This window comes from Bombina bombina, chromosome 1 (assembly GCF_027579735.1).
Source record: "Bombina bombina isolate aBomBom1 chromosome 1, aBomBom1.pri, whole genome shotgun sequence".
Taxonomy (NCBI): domain Eukaryota; kingdom Metazoa; phylum Chordata; class Amphibia; order Anura; family Bombinatoridae; genus Bombina; species Bombina bombina.
This window is the reverse complement of record NC_069499.1, coordinates 813,552,168-813,579,017: the sequence shown is the minus strand read 5'-3', so window position 1 is coordinate 813,579,017 and position 26,850 is coordinate 813,552,168. Positions and strand designations below refer to the sequence as shown.

At 36.3% G+C, this 26,850-nt stretch overlaps 1 protein-coding gene across 1 annotated transcript in view; it reads right to left on the bottom strand.

Moving 5' to 3' along the window:
• DIAPH2 (diaphanous related formin 2) overlaps positions 1–26,850 on the bottom strand; it is a 2,325,141-nt gene that overhangs the window by 1,040,480 nt on the left and 1,257,811 nt on the right. The window contains 1 exon segment of the mRNA XM_053699395.1: positions 23,486–23,725. Coding sequence (XP_053555370.1) covers positions 23,486–23,725 — 240 coding nt within the window.

Below are 26,850 nucleotides of genomic sequence, written 5' to 3'. Positions count from 1 at the left end.
AATATTATCAATGTGTATATAAAAATTAACTGATCAGAATTTAGGAATATTTTATAGAAACATGCGATTCGTTTCGGATCAATTCGGAAATTCGTCCGAATTCGGTAAATTCGGAGATTCGGATCAATTCGAATTTCTGATTGAAATAGTGTAGAATCTACTGAATAAATCCGAATTAGTTCGGATTTTTTCTGTAGATTCGGATGGCCATGGATTACACTAGTATTGTACAGTATATTAGGTTATATCACTCTGCCATGGGTTACACCTAATATACAGTACATAATACTAGTCTAATACACAGCACATCCCACCTAACACATACCGAAATATCCGAACTGTACCGAATCGAAACAAATTCAGCCGAATTTGTTCGAATCCGAAGGAATCCGAAACAAATCCGAACCGAATTGATTCAAAGTTTTCCGAATTCTAATCGATCCGAACCAAAATTCAAAACCATCCGAATCGATCCGAACCGAACCAAATTTTTTCGCCATGCACATGTCTAATATTTTATATTGAGATTAAATATTAATTTTAATAACACAATTTATGCTTACCTGATAAATTTATTTCTCTTGTGGTGTATCCAGTCCACGGATCATCCATTACTTGTGGGATATTCTCATTCCCAACAGGAAGTTGCAAGAGGACACCCACAGCAGAGCTGTAATATAGCTCCTCCCCTCATTCGACCGAAAACAAGCCGAGAAAGGAGGAACCATAGGGTGTAGTGGTTACTGTAGTTTAAATTTAAAAATTACCTGCCTTAAAATGACAGGGTGGGCCGTGGACTGGATACACCACAAGAGAAATAAATTTATCAGGTAAGCATAAATTGTGTTTTCTCTTGTAAGGTGTATCCAGTCCACGGATCATCCATTACTTGTGGGATACCAATACCAAAGCTAAAGTACACGGATGAAGGGAGGGACAAGGCAGGAACTTAAATGGAAGGAACCACTGCCTGTAAAACCTTTTTCCCAAATATAGCCTCCGAAGAAGCAAAAGTATCAAATTTGTAAAATTTTGAAAAAGTATGAAGCGAAGACCAAGTCGCCGCCTTGCAAATCTGTTCAACAGAAGCCTCATTTTTAAAGGCCCAAGTGGAAGCCACAGCTCTAGTGGAATGAGCTGTAATCCTTTCAGGAGGCTGCTGTCCAGCAGTCTCATAGGCTAAGCGGATTAAGCTTCTTAGTCAAAAAGAAAAAGAGGTTGCCAAAGCCTTTTGACCTCTCCTCTGTCCAGAGTAGACAACAAACAAAGCAGATGTTTGACGAAAATCTTTAGTAGCTTGTAAGTAAAACTTTAAAGCACAGACCACGTCCAGATTGAGTAACACAAGGATGGAACCACAATCTCTTGATTGATATTCTTGTTAGATACCACCTTAGGTAAGAACCCAGGTTTGGTACGCAGGACTACCTTATCCGTATGAAAAATTAGATAAGGAGAATCACATTGTAAGGCAGATAGCTCAGAGATTCTACGAGCCAAGGAAATAGCTACCAAAAAAAAAAAAAAAAGAACTTTCCAAGATAAAAGTTTGATATCTATGGAATGAAGAGGCTCAAACGGAACTCCTTGAAGAACCTTAAGAACCAAGTTTAAGCTCCATGGTGGAGCAACAGGTTTAAACACAGGCTTGATTCAAACTAAAGCCTGACAAAATGCCTGAACGTCTGGAACATCTGCCAGACGCTAGTGCAAAAGAATAGACAGAGCAAAAATCTGTCCCTTTAAGAAACTAGCTGACAATCCTTTTTCCAAACCTTCTTGGAGAAAATATAAAATCCTAGGAATCCTGACCTTACTCCATGAGTAACCCTTGGATTCACACCAATAAAGATATCTACGCCATACCTTATGGTAAATTTTCCTGGTGACAGGCTTTCGTGCCTGTATTAAGGTATCAATAACTGACTCGGAGAAGCCACGCTTTGATAAAATCAAGCATTCAATCTCCAGGCAGTCAGCCTCAGAGAAATTAGATTTGGATGGTTGAAAGGACCCTGAAGTAGAAGGTCCTGTCTCAGAGGCAGAGACCATGGTGGAAAGGATGACATGTCCACTAGATCTGCATACCAGGTCCTGCGTGGCCACGCAGGTGCTATCACAATCACTGATGCTCTCTCCTGCTTGATCTTGGCAATCAGTCGAGGGAGCAGAGGAAACGGTGGAAACACATAAGCCAGGTTGAAAGACCAGGGCGCTGCTAGAGTATCTATCAGTGTCGCCTTGGGATCCCTGGACCTGGATCCGTAACACGAAAGCTTGGCATTCTGGCGAGATGCCATGAGATCCAGTTCTGGTTTGCCCCAACGGAGAATCAGTTGTGCAAATACCTCCGGATGGAGTTCCCACTCTCCCGGATGAAAAGCCTGACGACTTAGAAAATCCGCCTCCCAGTGCTCTACATCTGGGATATGGATAGCTGATAGGTGGCAAGAGTGAATCTCTGCCCAGTGAATTATTTTTGAAACTTCTAACATCTCTAGGGAACTTCTTGTTCCCCCTTGATGGTTGATGTAAGCTACAGTCGTGATGTTGACCAACTGAAATCTGATGTACCTCAGAGTTGCTAACTGAGGCCAAACCTGAAGAGCCTTGAATATCGCTCTTAGTTCCAGAATATTTATTGGAAGGAGAGACTCCTCCTGAGTCCACGATCCCTGAGCCTTCAGGGAGTTCCAGACTGCACCCCAACCTAGAAGGCTGGCATTTGTTGTTACAATAGTCCAATCTGGCCTGCGAAGGTCATACCTTTGGACAGATGGACCCAAGATAGCCACCAGGGAAGAGGATCCCTGGTATCTTGGTCCAGATTCAGTTGAGGGGCCAAATCTGTGTAATCCCCGCTCCACTGACTGAGCCTGTATAGTTGCAGCGGTCTGAGATGTAAGCGTGCAAACGGCACTATGTCCATTGCCGCTACCATTAAGCCGATTACTTCCATACACTGAGCCACCAAAGGGCACGGAATGGAATGAAGAACCCGACAGGAATTTAGAAGCTTTGATAACCTGGACTCCGTCAAGGTAAATTTTCATTTCTACAGAATCTATCAGAGTCCCTAGAAAGGAAACTCTTGTGAGTGGGGATAGAGAACACTTTTCCTTGTTCACTTTCCACCCATGCGACCTCAGAAATGCCAGTACTACGTCCGTATGAGACTTGGCAATTTGGAAGTTTGACGCCTGTATCAGGATGTCGTCTAAATAAGGGGCTACTGCTATGCCCCGCGGCCTTAGGACCGCCAAAAGCAACCCTAGAACCTTTGTAAAGATTCTTGGGGCTGTAGCTAATCCAAAGGGAAGAGCTACAACTGGTAATGCCTGTCTTGAAAGGCAAACTTGAGAAAACGATGATGATCTTTGTGCATCGGAATGTGAAGATAAGCATCCTTTAGATCCACTGTAGTCATATATTGATCCTCCTGGATCAGTGGTAGGATGGTACGAATAGTTTCCATCTTGAACGACGGAACTTTGAGGAATTTGTTTAAGATCTTTAGATCCAAAATCGGTCTGAAGGTTCCCTCTTTTTTGGGAACCACAAACAGATTTGAGTAAAAACCCTGTTCCTGTTCCTCCTTTTTTAACTGGATGGATCACTCCCATAACTAGGAGGTCTCGTACACAGTGTAAGAATGCCTCACTCTTTATCTGGTTTGCAGATAATTGTGAAAGGTGAAATCTCCCTTTTGGGGGGGGAAGCTTTGAAGTCCAGAAGATATCCCTGGGATATAATTTCCAATGCCCAGGGATCCTGAACATCTCTTGCCCACGCCTGGGCGAAGAGTAAAAGTCTGCCCCCTACTAGATCCGTTACCGGATAGGGGGTCGTTCCTTCATGCTGTCTTAGAGGCAGCAGCAGGCTTTTTGACCTGCTTCCCTTTTTTCCAGGTCTGGTTTGGTCTCCAGACCGTCTTGGATTGAGCAAAAGTTCCCTCTTGTTTATTATTAGAGGAAGTTGATGTCGCACCTGCCTTGAAATTTCGAAAGGCACGAAAATTAGACTGTTTGGCCCTAGATTTGGACCTGTCCTGAGGAAGGGCACAACCTTTTCCTCCCGTGATATCAACAATAATCTCCTTCAAACCAGGCCCGAATAGGGTCTGCCCCTTGAAGGGAATGTTAAGTAGCTTAGATTTTAAAGTCACGTCAGCTGACCATGATTTAAGCCATAACGCTCTGCACGCCTGTATAGCAAAACCAGATTTCTTAGCCGTTAGTTTATTCAAATGAACAATGGCATCAGAAATAAAATAATTAGCTAGCTTAAGTGCTCTAAGTTTGCCAAGTATGTCATCCAATGGAGTCTCTACCTGTAAAGCCTCTTCCAGAGACTCAAACCAGTACGCTGCAGCAGCAGTGACAGGGGCAATGCATGCAATGGGCTGTAGGATAAAACTTTGTTGAATAAATATTTTCTTAAGGTAACCTTCTAATTTTTTATCCATTGGCTCTAAAAAAGCACAACTGCCCTCAACAGGGATAGTAGTACGCTTTGCTAGAGTAGAAACTGCTCCCTCCACCTTAGAGACTGTCTGCCATAAGTCCCGTGTGGTGGCGTCTATTGGAAAACATTTTTATAAAAATAGGAGGGGAAGAGAACGGCACACCTGGTCTATCCCATTCCTTATTAATAATTTCTGTAAACCTTTTAGGTATTGGAAAAACATCAGTACACACCGGCACTGCAAAGCATTTATCCAGTCTACAAAATTTCTCTGGCACTGCAATGGTATCACAGTCATTCAGAGCAGCTAAAACCTCCCTAAGTAACACGCGGAGGTGTTCAAGCTTAAATTTAAATGTAGAAATATTAGAATCAGGAATCTTTCCTGAGTCATTAACATCACCCACTGACTGAAGCTCTCCTTCCTCAGCTTCTGCATATTGTGAGGCAGTATCAGACATGGTTCTTAAAGCGTCAGTATGCTCTGCATTTTGTCTCACCCCAGAGCTATCTCGCTAACCTCTAAGTTCAGGTAGTCTGGCTAATACCGCTGACAGTGTATTATCCATGACTGCCCGCCATGTCTTGTAAAGTAAACGCTATGGGCGCCCTAGATGTACTTGGCGCCATTTGAGCGTGAGTCCCTTGGGCAGGAGTCAAAGGGTCTGACACGTGGGGAGAGTTAGTCGGCATAACTTCCCCCTCGTCAGATTCCTCTGGTGATAATTTTTTTAAAAACAGAATATGATCTTTATTGCATAAAATGAAATCAGTACATTTGGTACACATTCAAAGAGGGGGTTCCACCATGGCTTTTAAACATAATGAACAAGGAGTTTCTTCTTTGTCAGACATGTTTATACAGACTAGCAATGAGACTAGCAAGCTTTAAATCAAGTTAACAAGCAAATATAAAAAACGGTACTGTGCCTTTAAGAGAAACAAATTTTGTCAGAATTTGAAAAACAGTGAAAAAATGCAGTAAATCAAACGAAATTTTTACAGTGAATGTAATAGGCTAGCAGAGCATTGCATCCACTTGCAAATGGATGATTAACCCCTTAGTTCAAAAACGGATCAAAAAAACGAAATAGACGTTTTTTTTTTTTGTTTTTTGTTTTTTAACAGTCACAACCAACTGCCACAGCAAGCTGTGGTCCTACCTTCCCCAATAAACGACTTTGGAAAGCCTTTGAGCCCTTTAGAGATGTCCTATAGCATACAGGGGACTCCTGAGGGAAGCTGGATGTCACAGTTTGTAATTTTAACTGCACCAACTGTAACTTTTATACTATAACAGTGGAAAGCCTCAGTAAAACTGTTTCTAGTCAAAATTTAAGCCAGCCATGTGGAAAAAACTAGGCCCCAATAAAGTTTTATCACCAATGCATATATAAAAACGATTAAACATGCCAGCAAACGTTTATATTGCAATATCATAAGGGTATTACCCCTGGGAGTAAGCATGATACCAGTCATTATTAAATCACTGTATTCAGGCTTAACTTACATTAATCCGGTATCAGCAGCATTTTCTAGTGTTTTCCATCTCTAGAAAAAATTATAACTGCACATACCTGATAGCAGAATAAACTGCACGCCATTCTCTCGCTGAAGTTACCTCATCTGTGTAATCCCCTCAGACATATGTGAGAATAGCAATGGATCTTAGTTACAACCTGCTAAGATCATAGAAACCTCAGGAAGATTCTTCTTCTATTTACTGCTTGAGATAAAATAGCACAACTCCGGTACTATTTAAAAATAACAAACTTTTGATTGAAGAAAATAAACTAACTATATTTAACCACTCTCCTACAACATCCTAGTTTGTTGAGAGTTGCAAGAGACTGACTGGCTATGACAGTTAGGGGAGGAGCTATATTACAGCTCTGCTGTGGGTGTCCTCTTGCAACTTCCTGTTGGGAATGAGAATATCCCACAAGTAATGGATGATCCATGGACTGGATACACCTTACAAGAGAAAATAATATTATTGTCAAATTTATAGATGTTTCAATAGTTTTATTTTGGGGTACACTACAGAGATTTAACATCTTACTGGAGTATATTGACAAAAATTCTGCTATATTAATTGGAGACATCGCTGACAATAGTTTTATACTGCTATTATTAACATTCATAATTACAATACGTAACACATTGGGGACAATTGCAGCTGATAAATACACCAACATTACTGGACGACACTCCTGAGACTTATCAACAACATATCTCATGGTAAAATTTTCCCTTCTACAATCTCATAGCAATTACAGATATTTTAGATAAGCTCATGTAAGCTTAAAATTTTAGATAGATATATAATGTAGATAGATGATAGATATAAATGATAGATAAATACGATAGATAGATATATACTATGATACTAAGATAGATACTAAGATAGATATAGACTGTAGATAGATACTGTAGATAGATAGATATACACTGTAGATAGATAGATATAATAGATAGAGAGATAGATATAGATAGATATAAACTAAGATAGATATATATTGTAGATACATGGATACTGTAGATAGACAGACAGATAGATAGATGATAGATACTAAGATAAATAGACTAAAATAGATAGATACTAAGATAGATAGATATACACTGTAGATAGATAGATATATATACACTGTAGATAGATAGATAGATAGATACTGTAGATAGAGCGATACATAGATAGGTAGATAGATAGATAGATAGATAGATAGATAGATAGATAGATGAATGATAGATAGATAGATAGATGCTGTAGATATTTTGTAAAATATATTACAAAATATTGCCGACAGGGATTAGCATAACTGTAAACTAATGAAAACTATGCATGCATTGACAGGATGAAATAATATTCACTGTACATCATCCCTTCAATAATTCCTTACCTCAAATCAATGCAAAAATGATTACATAATGGATTTCATAACCTATAATTCAGCTTTTGGTTAACCAACAAGTAGAAGAAAGGTTTATTTTGCAGCCCATTGGGTGCTTGATGTGATTCTTTTTGACAGTATGCTGGGTTTGTGTTTTCCACTGGTTGATGTAATGAGACACAAATCCAGACACACAATCGTCTTAGAAACATGGTTTGGATTTAGGAGCTAATTAAAAGTAATCTAAAAGAATCTTTTGAAAAGTTGGATTTAAAGCTGTAGAATTATTAACCTATAATTGTTACAAGATAAGCATTACAATTACATCAAAGTAGATACAAAAAATGGATCTGAGTTATGGTTAAATTAATAACAGTGAACATCTTTGTAGATATAAACATTGTGATGATATTGTGATTGACTCCCCAACAAGCAAACACATGAAAAAGAGGTGGCAGAATGAGATAAAAAGAAAAAGGGGAGGAGGGATGGGTAAACAGAGAAGGACATGGGAACCTATATTTATTTATTCAGTAGGCAAGATTGGAGTTACTTCCTTTTAACATGTCCTATCTATATTTGGTGTAAAGGGACAGTTTACTCAAAATTATTATCCTCTTTAATTTGTTCCGAATGATCCACTTTACTTGCTGGAGTGTATTAAATTGTTTACAAGTATTTCATTTACCCTAAGTTTAGCATTTGATATAGTTGATTTAGCCTGTGGCATATCCCCACTGCCATGAATACTTAATGATTTATATGCTAATGAGTTAATTTTCTTTAGCTTGTGTGCTAAAAACATTTGTTTTGTTTTTTTTAATAAGAAATGTGTTACTGAGTTATCCCTTAGATAAAACAGAACCCCTAATAAATAGTATCTAAGTTCCACTTGACCAAATGTTATCGCATATTGATGCATCAAGTAAGTAAAAATGTAAAAAGTAAAAAAGCACAGGAGACAAAAAGCAGTGCCCTCTAGCCAGAGCTAGATAAGGTCGATCAGATGACACTAGTACAACTTGAGACATGCTTTTAACCATATTATAACCCTAGATGATGAAAATATGACAACCATGTCATATTTGGTACCAAATTGCTTATATAGGTGTATGCACTGAATATGTAAAACAGAAGTTATAAGGTGTGCTATAATTTCAGCCAAAGACTCTGAACTTTATGACATATTGTAAAAGAAGGGAAGTGGATATTTGTGGCACCTCTGTAAGAAGATTGGGTCAAACAATTTGATATCAGAGAAACGGGTATAACATTTTGTGTCTAACAATACAAGTGGTTCATTCTATATGGGAGGCTGTATACCAACAGAGTGAATGACCATCTTTCCTGGCCAATCTCCCTGGCACAGATATCTAAAGCTATTAAAGTATTGGATTCTGTTATTTTTCCTTTTTATTTTAAAACTGTTTGCTTGTGTATAATTATTTTTGTTAACTTCTTTTTATTAATAATGCACTGTGCATAATTTGTTGCAAAATAAATATCCACTTATTAAGTTTTTTCTTTGTCTAATATTTGAACCACATTACTGAACGAGGCTGGTAGTATTAAGACTGCGTTTTTAGATTATTTTTACTAAATTGTATTCTGGGATTTAATTTGTAAGTCTGAGTTTCCTTAAGAATTCCCATATAATAAATCCTAAATGGTAGCAGCTTAGAGATAGTTTAGTGTGGGTGACATAAAAGGGGAGTTTGGGCATTTTTTCTTCGTCTAGGACAGGCTAGAGAGTGTTGTTAACCCTTGCACCCACTGAACTAAGTCACAGGCTTGCCTGGAGTGGTTAGACTGTGACAGATTAGTCTATTAACCCTTTCTGTGCCAAACAAGTGACTTGTGTAGTGTTGGCTAACCCTGGTCATCACACCCACCTATTCTGAAAGTTTCTGGCCTTAGGTTCAAGCTATACATAAGCTGTGTAATCACAGCCAGCAAAATAAATTACACTCCTAGTGGGGTATAGAAGAGATAAGGTAATAAAATGTTAATTTTTGATCTTTGGTTTATGGGTAGATATAAGTTAAAGAATCATGTATATGTACATAATGTGATAAAGTAATGAGATATGATTATACCTACCTATACATGTACATAATGTGATAAAGTAATGAGATATGATTATACCTACAAGCTCATCCCATTTCATTAGGTTGTGGCTCCAAAAGACAAAGTCAGCTATTAAATATACACAAATAAACCTTAAAAAGCTCTAAAATTCTCGTACATTTTATACTCTGCAGTTGGTAGAAAAAGTAATTAGAAACACATTAAAGTGATGGCAAATCCTAGCATTTCTGAAACGCTGGGATTTGCCATTTGAACAAATAAAGGGGACTTTCATTTATAAACACACAGCCATTAATGTATAAACCGTTGGCAACAAAAGTGAGTACACACATAAGTTAACCATTTTCCCTCCCCGGTGTCATGTGACTCGTTAGTTACAAGGTCTCAGGTGTGAATTGGGAGCAGGTGTGTTAAATTTGGTGTTATCACTCTCACACTCTCTCCTATTGGTCACTGGAAGTTCACTATGGCACCTCATGGCAAAGAATTCTCTGAGGATCAAAAAAAAAAAGAATTGTTGCTCTACATAAAGATGGCCTAGGCTATAAGAAGATTGTCAAGACCCTGAAACTGAGCTGCAGCACGGTGGGCAAGACCAAACAGCAGTTTCACAGGACAGGTTCCACTCAGAACAGGCCTCGCCATGATCGACCAAAGAAGTTGAGTGCATGTTCTCAGCCTATCAGTGCTCAAACCATTTGCCGCACACTGCATCAAATTGGTCTGTATGGCTGTCGTCCCAGAAGTAGGCCTCTTATAAGGATGATGCACAAGAAAGCCTGCAATCAGTTTGCTGAAGACAAGCAGACTAAGGACATGGATTACTGGAACCATGTCCTGTGGTCCGATGAGACCAAGATAAAATTATTTGGTTGCGATGGTGTCAAGGATGTGTGACGACAACCAGGTGAGGAGTACAAAGACAAGTGTGTCTTGCCTACAGTCAAGCATGGGGGTGGGAATGTCATGGTCTTGGCCTACATGTGTGCTGCCAGCACTGAGGAGCTACAGTTCATTGAGGGAACCATGAATGCCAATGTGTACTGTGACATACTGAAGCAGAGCATGATCCCCTCCCTTCGGGGGACTGGGCCGCAGGGCAGTATTCCAACATGATAACAATCCCAAGCACACCTCCAAGATGACCACTGCCTTGCTAAAGAAGCTGAGAGTAAAGGTGATGGACTGACCAAGCATGTCTCCAGACCTAAACCCTATTGAGAATCTGTGGGGCATCCTCAAATGGAAGGTGGGGGAGTGCAAGGTCTCTAACATCCACCAGATCCTTGATGTCATCATGGAGGAATGGAAGAGGACTCCAGTGGCAACCTGTGAAGCTCTGGTGAACTCCATGCCCAAGAGGGTTAAGGCAGTCCTGGAAAATAATGGTGGCCACACAAAATATTGACACTTTGGGCCCAATTTGGACATTTCCACTTAGGGGTGTACTTAATTTTGTTGCCAACGGTTTAGACATTAATTTGCTGTGTGTTGAATTATTGAATTATTTTGAGGGGACGGGGGCAGCAAATTGACACTGTTATACAGGCTATACACTCACTACTTTACATTGTAGCAAACTGTCATTTCTTCAGTGTTGTTACATGAAAAGATATAATAAAATATTTACAAAAATGTGAGGGGTGTACTCACATTTGTGGGATACTGTAGGATAACTGGGAGGTGCCCTCTACACATGGGAAGTCCCAAAAAGTTTTTTTTTATAATTGATTCACTGGCTTAATAACTGATTAAAAGGGGAAAAAAATCCAACCACTATAAAATATAATTCAGTAAGTGTATTATTAGTGATTATAAAATACTAATTTATAAAACACACAAAGCAAAAGAAAACAAAAAACAATAAAAACAGCAAGCAGAATGGGATTTTGAAAACAGTTATTAAAAGCTAAGACACAACTTCTGTTAACTAAAATACAAATGTATGACCATTTACATCATACAGCACTGACCACTGACCAAAGCCTGTTTAATGTACCATACACAGCAAAACCAAATTAATTCTTGTATGATTCACCTAAGGGTATGGGCATATACATGATTCAAGTGATAAACCAGTATTACGGTCTGTATTTACATAGCACCAATCCTGAATTTCTTTTTTAATCCAAAATAAAGAGGGGGGAAAAAGCCTGCAAACTGACTCCGATTAACTGTATCTGACTGCCTTTCTCACATAAATAACCACAGTCTGCTGGTTTAATTATGTGAAAGCTTTCGCTTTTCAATTTCACTTATGTCTTTAATTTTGTAGTGTCATTCATGATTATGGCTTGTAGAAAGTAGTTCCTTTTTTTCACGCTGAGCCTTCATTTTCCATGTTGACATAAAAGTGATGCACTTTTGTTTTGATTAATTTCGGATTATTGCAACTTTCAATAATTGAGTTGCCAAAAAGCATTTACTTGCAAAAAAAATCATTGAATAATGTAGTCAAAAAATCAGGCTGTTGCTTTTAAAAAAATAAAGGGAAAAGGCATACGTAAATAATTTACTTGTGAATAATTCAGACGGTAGACAGTGGGTAACAAAGTCTAGCTAAATCATTGTGTCTTTTGATAACTGTTCATATTAAAGAATGTTTTTTATCTCATTATCCCACCTACAGCTCTGCTACTGTCAAGCAATATAATGCATAATGGGGGCATAGTTTTATCATTAAAAAGTTTTTCTGCATTAATGCTTCAAGGGACATTAAAAAAGGTAGCCTAAGTTACAATATGGCAGCCCCAACTGATTTATGTAAATTTTACCCTTGTTTTTTTTAATATTTTGTTATATAATTTTTAAAAATACATGTACATATTTTCTTTCATGTAAGTGGCAAGAGTCCATGAACTAGTTGACATATGGGATATACATTCCTACCAGGAGGGGGCAAAGTTTTCCAAACCTCAAAATGCCTATAACTACACCTCCCACCTCACTCAAAGCTCAGTTTTACAAACTTTGCCTTCGTTGAAGGATTGTGAAGTAAGTCATGCTTGATTTTCTTCTGTGAAAGGCGCTTCTAAGCATTTTGAAGCCCAATTCCTCTCAAAGTACAGTGTTTGTCTGAGGGATGTGAAGGGAGTATTGCCTAATGATGTCATGTTTTCACCTATGGGAAATCAATTCTAAGGCTCTCTGTAAATTCGGTCGTGGGGATTCATCTGCCACCTCCCTTTACAGATCGACATTATACTCCTCTACCATTACCTCTGCTGATATGTTTCAGTACTGGTTTGGCTGTCTGATATATGTGGATGGGTGTCTTCAGGTAAGTATATATTATTTTTTAAGACACTCTCAGCTATGTTTGGCACTTTATATTTTAAAGTTTTAATATATATTGCATAAATTTCCCAGTCAGGTCTATGTTTATTTCCCTTTGCAGTCTAACAGTTTCAGCATGGAAATTATGTTTTTGTGAGAAATTTAGTAATTTTTTTATTACCTGGGGTTCCAGCTAGTTGTAACTTCGGACTTGTTTTTTAAAATTTTCGTGGGCAAATTAGGCTCGCAATGACGCAAAATGTTTCTATCTATTGCGTCATTCTTGGAGCGAATATTTTCGGCACGGAGGTTGCATTTGTTGTGACGTTAGTCATGTAATTTCTTGCGTCTTTGTTGACACAATTTTTTATGACGCGAGTCGTGTCATTTCTTGTTAACTTTGGGGCCAAAAGTTTTTTTCTTTGCATTTGCACCATCTTTGTTTACGTCATTATTGCTGCCAAAAATGTGTTATATTAAGTCTCTCCCTCTCTTGCTCTCTGCTCTAATTTGTTTACAGAGGGCTATAATGTTTGCTTTTGATTTTATTTTCATTTAAGTATTTTAGCGTAAGCATTTTTTCCCATTCTTTAAACTGCTATTTTGAGGAAATTGGATATTTTGTTTAAATTTTATTTTTTATTTTTGTTACATTTTGCAAGATGTCTCAAACTGATCCTGCCTCTGATGTTACTGTAGGAACTAAGCTGCCTGTACACAATTTTTACCAAAGTTAAGTGTGGATATTGTTAAATTAGCTGATTTTATTTCTTCAGCTCAAATATGGGGCACTTGTTATGTTTTATTATTTCATACTGATAATGTTTCTATAGTATAAATACATCTACTGTTAAACCTTCATAGTCTAATGTTCATGATATTACTGTAGATATAAAGGTTTATATTGCTACAGAGATAGACAAGGCTATGACTGCTATTCCGCCTTCAAATTAACGTAAAAAAGATCTCTCCTAACTTCTCATAAATCTAATGAAGTTTGTATTGATCGACAGCATACTGAAGTATTTCTGCTGATGAGGTTTTCTCTGACTCAGAGGATCTTACTTCAGAGACTGATATTGATAATTCAACCTTTCTATTGAATGTATTCATTCTTTATTAAGAAAGTATTGTTTACTTTGGGTATTGAGGAATCTAGTCCTCTTGATAACAAGAATAGCAAATGTTTGAATTCTGTTTTTTAAGCTTCTGAGGTTACTCTTGAAGCTTTTCTTATTCCAGATGCTATCTCTCATATGTTTATGAAGGAATCTAAACTTAGTGCTTCTTTTTACCTTTTTTAGGTTTAAAAGGCTATATCCTTTACCTATGGCTAATTTAGAGTTTTGGGGTAAAAGTCCCTAAGCTGGGGCTATTTCTTCTCTTGCTGAACTTACTTCTATCCTATGGAAGATATTTATTCTTTTAAGGATCCTTTAGATAGGAAGTTTGTTTCCTATCTTAGAGAAGCATATTTACATATTGGCAATATTTTTAAACCTGCCATTTCTATGGCTGATGTTGCTGCTGTTTCAACTTTTTGTTTGGACAGTTTAGTTATCAGATCATCATGAATTGTCTAGCATTGTTCTTTTACTTCAACATGCTAATCATTTAATTTGTGATGCTATATTTTATGTCATTTTAATTTATATTAAATCTTTGCTTTTAGTCATTTTTACTAGAAAAGTTTTATGGCTTAAATCTCTGATATGGTGTTTGAATTGAGATTACTACCTTATTATTAGGATAGAAGCATTACCAATTTGTTGCTCGTCCTTTTGGGCTAGTGACAGCTCAGAGATTATTTTCAAAGATTCTTAGTGCCCTTCTATCTGTATTTAGAGAGCAGGGTATTGCAGTGTTTCCTTATTGAATGATATTTTGGTACTAGCTTTAATCTCTTCATTTAGCAGAATCTCACTTAAAACAACTAGTGTGGTTTCTTCAAGACATGGTTGGAGGATCAATTTACAATAGATTTTCTTGATTCCTTAGACAATGATCACCTTTTTTAGGTTTACAGATAAGATTAAGTGTCTATGATTCTTTCTCTGATAGACTAGACATGAATAAAGTTAATTTTAGTTTGTCTAAACCTTCAGTCTCTATTATTTCCTTCAGTAGTTATGTGCATGGAAGTTTTAGGTCTCATGACTGCAGCATCAGGTGCAATCCTCTTTGCTCGTTTGAGGCCTCTATAGCTTTGCATATTGCACCATAGGTACAGGAATTATTTTCAGATATCACAACTGATATGCTTAAATCCCAACACTCTTTTCTCTCTGATTTGGTGGTTGGACTATCACCTTATTGTTCAGGGTGCCTCTTTTGTTCATCCTACCTGGACTGTATTCTCAACAGATGCAAGTTTTTCAGGTGGGGGAGCTCTGACAGCACTAGGGGTTTGGAAACCTCAGCAGGTGAGGTTATCAATTAATATTTTAGAACTCCATGCTTTTTTCAGGGCTCTTCAGGCATGGCCTCTATTGAAGAGAGAACTATTACATTTGTTTTCAAACAGACAATATCACAACAGTGGCATTTGTACATCATCAAGGAGGGACTCACAGTCCTTTAGTTATGGAGGACGTATATTTGATACTTTCTTGGATGGAATCTAACTCTTTTTTTGTGATTCATATCCCAGGTGTAGACAATTGGGAAGGGGATTATCTCAGCCATCAGACTTTATATCTGGGGAATGCTTTCAATCCAGATGTGTTTTTTTCATCTTATACAGATGTGGGGTATTTCAGAAATAGATCTGATGGTCTCTCGTCTAAACAAGAAGCTTTCCAGATATCTTTCCAGGTCCAAGGATCCTCAGGTAGAGATGGTGGATGCTCTAGCAATTCCTTGTTTTTTACTAACCTGCTTACATTTTTCCACCTCTGGTTCTTTTTCCAAGGGTGATCTCCTAGATCATAATGGAACAATCTTATGAGTTTCTGATAGCACCAGCTTGGTCTCAGGTATTGGTATGTGGACCTTGTCAGGATGACCAGTTGACAGCCTTGGCCACTTACTTTAAGGCCAGACCTTCTGTTTTAGGGGCCGTTTTTCCATCAGGATCTGAAATCTCTAAATTTGAAGGCATGGAAATTGAACACTTAAGTGTTTAGTCGAAGAGGTTTCTCTGACTCAGTTATTAGCACTATGATACAGGCTCATAAGTCTGTTTCAAGGAGAATTTATTTTCGGGTTTGGAAAACCTATATTTCATGATGTTCAACTTATGATTATTCTTGGCATTCTTTTAGAATTCCTAGGATTTTACAGTTTCTTCAGGATGGTTTGGATAAAGATTTTGTCTGCAAATACTTTGAAGGACAATTTCTGCTCTTTTTTTATGGAAAGATTGCTAAACTTCCTGATATTCACTGTTTTGTTCAGGCTTTTATTCATATTAAACCTGTTTTTAAATCTATTTCTCCTCCTTGGAGTCTAAATTTTGGTTTTGAAGATTTTACAGGCTCCTCCTTTTGAGCCTATGCTTTCTCTGGACATTAAATTACTTTCTTGGAAAGTGTTATTTATTTTGGCTATCTCTTCTGCTTGAAGAGTTTATGTATTGTCTGCTCCCTCTTGTGAGTCTCTTTATCTGATTTTCCATAAAGATAAAGCTGTTTTGCGGACTTCATTTAAAATGTTGCCTAAAGTTGGGAATTCTAACAACATCAATAAGGATATTGATGTTCCTTCTTTGTGTCCTAATCATAAGAATACTCTTGAAAAGTCTTTACATTCTTTGGATGTGGTAAGAGCTTTGAAATATTATGTTGAGGCTACTCAAGATTTCAAAAGGACTTCTAGTCTATTTGTTATTTTTTCTGGCTCCAGGAAAAGGCAGAAAACCTTTGTTATTTCTCTGTTTTTTTGGTTGAGACTTTTGATTAACAAAGCTTATTTGAAGGCGGGGCAGTCTCCGGCTCAGCGAATTATAGCTCATTCTACTAGATCAGTTGCCACTTCTTGGGCTCTAAAGAATGAAGCTTCGTTTGATCAAATTTGCAAATCAGCAACTTGGTCTTCTTTGCATACTTTTAATACATTTTACCATTTTTATGTGTTTGCTTTTTTGGAAGCAGTTTTTGGTGGAAAGGTTCTTCAGGCAGTTGTCTCAGCTTGATTCTAATGCCTTTCATTTGAGCTTTTTTAAATTTTTTAAGAAAACGTAATTATTTTTGGGATTGAATTTCTCAGCAGAAATAGCTGTTTTTATTTTATCCCTCCCTCTCTAGTGACTCCTTTTTATACACCTCACTTCTTGGCTATACTTTAAACTGAGGTATGAGTGAGGTGGGAGGTGTATTTATAGGCATTTTGAGGTTTGGGAAAATTTGCCCCCTCCTGGTAGGAATGTATATCCCCGACGTCACTAGCTCATTGACTCTTGTCACCATGAAAGAAATGAATTTATCAGGTAAGTTCTTACATAAATTATGTTATTCTTAGGAAAATTTTTGTTCTAAATACATCATTGAAGCTATGATTTCTTTAGTGTTTAATGTCCCTTTTTTGTCCCATCAAAAAATGTATGTCACCCATATGAAAGAGCTAAAGTTAAACGGACATGAAACACAATTTTAATTCATGATTAATAAATGCTGAGTCAGAGAATTTCAGGTTGTAAAACTCAAACTGGGGTGGAGGGATTTAAAAGCCCTTATCTCAGCCCCAGGCCACTTTTAAGGATAAGTGGCTCCTCGTGTGAAAGAAGGGAGTCTGTCCTTTCAACTGAAGTGATGCATGCCCCTTTAAAATACAGGTGATCAATCAGGATATCAAAATATTTACCAAAATCCTTACAAACAGATTAAAACATATTCTACCCAATATCATTCACCCGGATCAGGTTGGCTTTATAAAAGGTAGAGAAGCCTCTGACAATGTCAGGCGCATTATATCAACGATAGCCCACCTGGCTCAGACTGAAACGCCTTCTCTGCTTCTGCCACTGGATGCAGAGAAGGCGTTTTACAGAATTGATTGGAACTACATGTTCACGGTTCTGACCCGACTAGGATTTAAAGGTCCATTTATAAAAGCACTTACACAGATATACTCCAACCCCACAGCAACAGTTAGAGCTATGGGCCATCCCTCCAATCCTATATGTATATTAAACGGTACCAGACAGGGCTGCCTATTGTCCCCTTTGTTATTCGCTATTTGTATGGGACCTCTAGCAGCAGCCATAAGACAATCCCCCAACGTTACTGGATTAACCATACAAAACAAAGACTACCAGATTACCCTATTTGCTGACGACGTTCTACTTACATTGACAAAACCTATGATTTCTCTTCCAAACCTGTACAATATCCTACATCAATTCTCTACTATATCTGGATACAAAATAAATATAGACAAATGTGAAGCAATGTCAATCTCATTACCAGCACATATTAAGAAATTGATAGAAGCATTTTTTACATTTTCATGGGTTAAAAAACATATGAAATACCTGGGGATTAATTTAACGGCACAGTATACTGATTTATACAAAGCAAACAACCTCCCATTATATAAAGAGATCCAGAAAGATATAATTAAATGGAACAGACTATCGGACATCAAGATGAACACCTTACCATTACTCCTCTACCTATTTACCTTACCACGACTCCTCTACCTATATCAGTACCCTATTCAGACCTACAATTGCTGCAATCCGATACTCTCCACTTTATTAATAGTCACAAACATACGAGGATCCCTTCTCAGATAATGACTCGACATAGACGGCTAGGAGGTGCAGGTGCTCCAAATTTAGTGGATTATTAACAGGCATCTAGATTAGCACAAACAGCTTTATTGGGTACCAAAAATAGAGATATTTTGTGGACTCAACTTGAGTCAGGCATGGGGGGATGTAGCTCATCAGAAGACTTCATGTGGGACAAACATTCACATTATCATAAATCACAAAACTGCTCCCCGGCTGCTACCTTCTCCATAAATCTTTGGCACAAGATAACGAAAAATGCGTCACTACTTTCTGAATATTCTACTAGGCTACCTTTGAAATATTTGCTTCCAACAGATTACAAAAAACAATTAGATAAATGGGAAAATAAAGGCTTGTACAGAGTAGCAGACATTTTGATTAATAATATACCTATAACTTATACTCAAATACAACAAATCTTGACACCTGAACCACTTAGATGGTATCTTATTTGCAAATCATGTCTGCAACGAATAAATACTTAACAAAAATATCCAATTGCCCTAGCACCCCTTTTGATAGATTATGCAGTACCACTGCTAGACAAAAACATACAATATCACAACTTTATGTAGCCCTACTGTAAAACTAAATCCTCTATTATCCTTAAATGGGAGTCAGATATTGGAAAATCTCTCACCATACAAACTTGGAAAAATCTATTTTACTAAATGCAGATTTAAGAGAAAACTGTTTCATGACCACCCTTAGGTTATATCTGACTCCAGTGAGAACATCTTATTTTGTTAAAGGAGGAAAAAGACACTGTTATAGAGGAGGTAAAGTGGAGGGCACATATGTACATATGTGGTGGGAATGCCCCAGGATACGTTCAATATGGACATCGTTATCTAATTTGTTAAGTGATCTATTGAGTGAACAGATATCCCTAAATATCTTGCAAGCTCTTTTAAACGAAAAACTCCCATAATACAACACACACATAAACACATTCATAAGAATTCTTTGCACAATAACAAGAATTAGCAAAGCGAGACATTGGAAAGAGGGAGCACCGCCTTGGCATGAGATAATGTAAAGGATTAAAAATACTTATTTATTATATGAATCTGCAGACAGAATTCTAGATACAGTTGACACGTTTCAAAACATATGGTATTATTGGATTATGCAGGAAAGTCTAAAAAGTAACGAATGAGATTTGGAACAATAAGACTTAGGGAACATATCTTTATGAAGACTACAATAACACTCTTCCACACATTTTATGGAAAAACTAATGAGGCAAAAAGCTCGGACATATATCTTAAGCTTTTAGTAACCAAGTTCACTCTCACTTTTATTTAAAATTGTTAAGTTTTATAGTCTGAAGTTCAATTTACTTTTACCATGCTGATGACTTTACAATATTGAAAAAGGTAGAGCAATATACATGTTGTACCAGAAACTTTGATCTACAGACGCTCTGGATGAATGGAATGCAAGGACTATTCCGAAAAGCTTCAGGCAATACCTTCAAGCGATCTTTGATATTGCTTGACTATTCTAGCTCAACTTGCCCCTTTGGAGGACATATAAACTTATAAGCTGACAGCTAAGAGCAGGATGTATAGGTTGAGATCTCTAAACGACTACAATATTTGCCTGATGTAATGCACAGTATGGTTTATGTATAAGGCATGGAAAAGAATCTGCTAATAAAAATTATTTCAATATAAAATACAGGTGATCCCCATAAAAAAATAATCCTGAGGAAGAGGGGGCCTCTAATAGACTTCAAAAGCAGATGGAGTGTAAAAAATCCACTTCAGGTGGTGGGGATTTTGGTTCTTTGTTATACCACTTTGCACGTATTGTGCAATAGCAAGTGATAATTGTTTAAACCTGGTTAAAAGTGCTAAAAGCAAAAGCTATATTTTGGATTGTACTCAAGTGCTTAACCTACTATCACATTAAATCATTAAATGTATGGCATGATATATATGTTTTGGATGTTTTAAAATGCTTTAGTTAAAATGTATTTTAACCAACAACTTTTTAATACTTGATCATGAGCTATTAGTAGATCAAGGCCTAGTGTGAAAAAAATAATAATGTGGTGCATGTTATCAGTTGTACTTGATTTTGTTTGATTAAACTAGGCCAATGAACATTAAAGAGACAGTTTACTCAAAATGTTTCTCCCTTTAATTTGTTACCAATGATCCATTTTACCTATTGGACTGTATTACATTTTTTGCAAGCAGCCCCTTTACCTGTATTTCAGCATTTGAAATAGCTGATTTAGCCTGTGGTATCCCCACCTATACTGAAACTTTCTATACTTAAGTATAGGCTATTGACGAGATATGTAAACACAACTAGCAGAATAAATGGCACTCCCAGTGGGCTGTAGGATAGTTAAGTAATAACATGTTAATGTTCCATTGATCTCTCAAAGTATTTTCTTTGGTTTACAGACAGATATAAGATAATGAAGCATGTGTGTGTACACAAAGTGCTAAAATAAAGAGATCTGATTTTTTACCTACACGCTCAACCCATTTTAATGGGTTGCAGTTTCAAAGCACAAAACTAGCTATTTCATACACAAATAAACCTGAAAATGCAATTTCTCATACATTTTATACTCTGCAGCTTGTATAACAAGTAATTGAAAAAACATTAGGGTAAAAACCAATGTTACAGTATACTGTCCCTTTAACTTTTTGATCTATGATGATATACTTTAAGAAACTATATCTAAGCGATGTTTAAGCAATAACTGCTAAAAATATCATATTATAATACAGGCATCCAAACTGCACTTGTTCATCCCAAATGAAAATTTGCCAAACAGTCGCTCTTTTTCTCTTTCCTTATCCCTGATGCTACATTCAATATTCAAACTTAAAGGGACATAAAACCCAACATTTTTCTTTCATGATTTAGGTAGAACATACAATTTAAACAACTTTCCAGTTTACTTCTATTATCAAATTTGTTTCATTCTCTTGGTATCATTTGTTGAAGGAGCAGCATTGCACTGAACACATGGGTAAGCCAATGACAATCAGTATATATGTTACAGGTAAAGTCTGAAATCCGGGTAATCCTAGGATTGCCCAGTGGCTGTGGGTAAAGCCCAAAATAAGATCATATTTTGGGCTTTACCCGGGTAATCCTAGGATTACCAAATGCTTCTGGATAAAGCTAAGACAATCATACTATGGACTTTACCCGGGTAATGCTAGGGAAACTCACCAACAGTAAACTAAACATTTTTATTTTGGATTACACAAACACTTATGTTTTGTAAAATGTTTTTGTTACAACAACAGGGAATTAAACATTTTTACAGAAACAGCATGAAACATTTTATTCATGAAACATTTTTATTTTTTTTTTCATATGTGGATTTTTCATTTGTTTTCTACAGGAAATTAAACATTTTTGTGTTCTTAGACAGACTGGACTGTCTGTCGCATACACACTCTGTCCAAGAAACTTTAAAATCATGTTGTGGAGGGGTGGGACCCATGGTTTGGTTCCCAGAGGTGGTTGCAGCGCCCGAGGCTCTGATTAGAACACAATTCTCTGGATTGTATCTGCCCTTGGCCATTAATTCATGATCTGATTGGTCCGTGTCTCAGTTAGGTCACTGGATGCACAACTATTCAGATAAAATCATGCATTAACAGCCGAGGGTAGATACGCTCCAGAGAATTCTGTTCTAATCAGAGCCTCGGGCACCGCAACCACCTCTGGGAACCTAACCATGGGTCCCATTCCCCCATGATGTGCTTTTAAAGGTTCTCCGACAGAATGTGTGTGCAACAGATAATAATCTGACAGCCAATTGTCCGTCACATAACAGTCTGGTCAGTCTGAGAACCTTTAAAAGCACGTTGTCAGGGGTGGGACCCATGGTTAGGTTCCTAGAGGAGGTTGCAGCACTCGAGGCTCCGATTAGAACAGAACTCTCTGGAGCGTATCTACTCTAGGCCGTTAATTCATGATCTTATCTGATTGCTTGCGCATCCAATGACCTCACAGAGACATGGACCAATCAGATCATGCATTAACGGCTGAGGGAAGATATGCTACAGAGAGTTCTGCTCTAATCAGATCCTTGGGCGCCCCAACCACCTCTGGGAGCCTAACCATGGTTCCCACCCCCACAACGTGCTTTTAAAGGTTCTCGAACAGAATGCATGTGCGACTCACAGTCCGGTCTGTCCAAGAACACAATAACACAAAAATGTTTAATTTCCTGTTGTTGTAAAAAAACATGAAAGACTACATATGAAAAATAAAAATATTTAATTTTGAAAAATAAAAATGTTTCATCAATAAAAATGTTTCATGTTGTTGTAATAATGTTTCATTTCTTGTTGTAACAAAACATAGTACAACACATATGAAAAATCCACATATGAAATATAAAAATGTTTCATTTCCTGTTGTAACAAAACATAAGTGTTTGTGTAAGCCAAAATAAAAATGTTTAATTTACTGTTGGTGTGCTTTCCTAGCAATACCCAGGTAAAGCCAAATGTATGATTTTATTAGCTTTATCCAGAAGTGTTTGGGTAATCCTAGGATTACCCGGGTAAAGCTCAAAATATGATCTTATTTTGGGCTTTACCCCCCAGCCACTGGGTAATCCTAGGATTACCCGAGTAATCATAGGATTAACCAATTTCTGACTTTACCCATAACATATATACTGTATATATGCAGCCACCAATCAGCAGCTAGAACCTAGGTTATTTGCTGCTCCTGAGCTTACCTATATAAACCTTTCAGCAAAGAATAACAAGAGAAGGAAGCAAATTAAATAATAGAAGTAAATTGGAAAGTTGTTTAAAATTGTATGTTCTATATAAATCATGAAAGAAAATTTTTGGGTTTCATGTCCCTTTAATATAAAATTTTACAGAAACATTCAAATAGCAAAATGAATGCCAAGGGGAAAATGTTTTCTACCTAAAAAGAACAAGTGTTTTTGTCATGTATAGACCATGTTTATCCTTACTATGATATGAAACATATAATGTAATCAAATAAATAAATATAAATATTTAAATACCTTGCATAGAAAGTTAATATTAAAACCAAGGGACTGGGCGTTTCTGGAACCAGAATTCATGTAATTTCCAACAAGAAGAACCAACTCTATCATCCTCTTGAAGTTTTCGCTTTTCTTCATCTCCTCACATGCTATTGTTACAGAAATGATGTCAGGCTTGATGTTGCTAATATGCTCATCAAATGTCAGTTTGAACAGGATTCCATGGAGGCGGGGCCGAAGCATTTTTACTGAGCTCATCTGCAGAAAGAGAAGATATGTTAAACTTAAATGTATTATTATATGATGGGCACACTTTAAAAACACAAATGTACTGTAAATTAATTATGTTGTAGAGTTGTACTTTATGGATAAAAAGAAAAATAGCATTTTACTGCATCTGATGGCAAAGGGACACTCTACTGTAATTTTTTTATCCTTAATGTGTTTCCAATAATTTGTTAAAGGGACAGTAAACACCAGATTTTTTTGTTGTTTAAAAAGATAGATAATCCCTTTATTACCCATTCCCCAATTTTGCATAACCAACACAGTTATAATAATATACTTTTAAGCTCTGTGATTACCTTGTATCTATGCCTCTGCAAACTGACCCCTTATTTCAGTTCTTTTGACAGACATGCATTTTTAGCCAATCAGTGCTTGCTCTTAGGAGCTTCACGTGCCGGAGCTCAATGTTATCTATATGAAATACATGAACTAACGCCCTCTAGTGGTGAAAAACTGTCAAAATGCTTTCCGATTAGAGGCAGTCTTCAAGGTCTAAGAAATTAGCACATGAACCGCCTAGATTTAGCTTTCAACTAAGAATACCAAGAGAACAAAGCAAAATTGGTAATAAAAGTAAATTGGAAAGTTGTTTAAAATTGCATGCCCTATTTAAATCATGAAAGATTATTTTTTTTACTTTACTGTCCCTTTAATAAGAGCGTAAAATTACTTTGTTGAAAGGCAGGTTGGTAGTCTGCACAGGTTTTGAGCACTTTCGCAAAAATTATACATATGCAAGAACACTGCTCCAGGCACGTGCACTCTACCTACTACTGCTGACAACAAAACAAATTTGTCAATAGAAATGTGCATTCGGGCTTTGGACAAATGCAAATTTGTCCAAATTTCGCTGATTCGTCGAGTCTTTTGATATATATATATATATATATATATATATATATATATATATATATATATATATATATATATGTTTTTAGAAATAGGATGATTTTTTTAATTGTAAAATATATATTTATATAAATTTATATTCAGGTATAGATATATACGGATATATATTTTGGAAGATAAATTTTAAAAAACTACCAACATTTTCTCCTATGTGAAGAACAATGGAATGTTAACTATTGACAAGTAAATACTGAGTAAAATATATGATAAAACATTAAAATTATTATTTATGTTTTCAGGTGTTAGAAGGAAAGGGCTCCAAAGTGTGTGTGTGGATATATATAAAGTAAAGGAGGATTTTGACTTTACCAACGAGTCCTCTCTGTGGACGTCCATGTATGTGTGTGTATATATATATATATATATATATATACAGTATATATATACAGTATATATATATATATATATATATATATTATATTATATATATATATATAAGTGTTTTCTTTTAATGTTATTATGTTGTGTTTGATGCACAATTATTTTTCTCCTAAAGCATTTATGCAGGGTCTTCAGACACGCTAACCTGACTAGCATAAATTTAGATGGTGCTCAGTGGTGCGCGTTTACGTTCAACTTTTAATACATGTGCAAGTTAGCACAGTTACAATATTACAATACAGCGACTTCACCAACTTAAGCGCACCACTTGTAATCTAGCCCTATTTGCTTTATCTGAATCATGAAAGAAATAAAATAAGTATATTATGTCCCTTTTTATGTTTGATAGATGAAGTTCTCCCCATAGAACACAATGTGCTGCAGATGTGTATCAGATATTTCATATCTACTTTTTGGCAAAACAAAATAATGCTAGAGCCTATGACATTTTGTTTTCTCTTTTTTATAGTCAAGCACAAGAAATAGAACAATGTATAACAGGTACACTAGACCTATAACTAGCACTTTGACCTTTGCATTTTAGTAGATTTTGTAAAGATTCAGTCATTTTATGGTACAAAGCCACAACAGATAATTTATCCTGTTGTACAGTATACTGATATTGTCAATCAACCCGATCATATTCAATCAGGTTGATTTCTATCTGCAGCCTCAGAGTAGACGGACAGGTTATGGAGCAGCGGTCTTTGAACCGCTACTTCATAACTTTTGTTTCGGAGCTCGATCATTTGGCCCCATAGTCTCAAATGTCTTTCTTTTGTGTTTCAGTTTATAAATTACACAAAACTGTAATAAAGAAGAAAATGATTCTTAAATGAAAATATTTTATAATGTTTTTCTATCTTGAATATAAAGGCAAGCAATTTATAATATTTCAATTAAAAGTGTACATTAAAAAGTTGTTTCCATCAAAACTAGTAGGAAATGCAAACTCTATTGGTCGAGAGGGACGTATCTCTATAAATCTAAAAAAAGAAAATGTTCTTACAAACATAAATAACCTTTAATAATAGTAACAAAAAGGTAATAGGGTTGGGGACAATATGGAAACTAACTGGAAATATATATTTATATTTAACATGCATTGCATTGAGATTAATGAGATGGCATCATTTATTTTATTTGTTTTTGCCAAAATATTATATTATTGGTAAGGCAACATCTCTTATTAGGACATGAAACCCAAAATGTTTCTTTCACAGATAGAGCATATAATCTTAAAGAATTTTCCAATTTACTTCTATTATCAAATCTGCTTCATTCTTTTGGTATCTTTGTTGAAGGAGGTACAATGCACAACCAGGAGCTAGCTAAACATTTAATGATAAGACAATGACAACACGGATATATGTGCAGCCACCAATCAGCAATCATTGATGCTCTTCAGCCTACCTAGGTATACTTTTCAACAAAGAATATCAAGAAAACAAAACAAATTTGCTAATTTAAGTAAATTAGTAAGATGTTTAAAATTGAATATGCTATCTGAATCATAAAAGTTTAATTTTCAATTTACTGTCCCTTTAGTTTGCACTGCAACTTCATTCCTAGTTCAATAATTTGTGAATAAATATGATCTGTTGTAATTCATGATGTTATTGCAACAGTCATACAATACATTAAAGAACCATATTTTATTTTGTTGGAAACTTTTTTTAAATGAGATGCTCTTTCTAAATCAGGAAAATGTAATTTTGACTTTATCGTCCCTTTAAATACTGGGTAAACTATACTAAGCGGTATTTCCATTTCCAATGTTAGCCTATCCATCTAATTTACTAAAG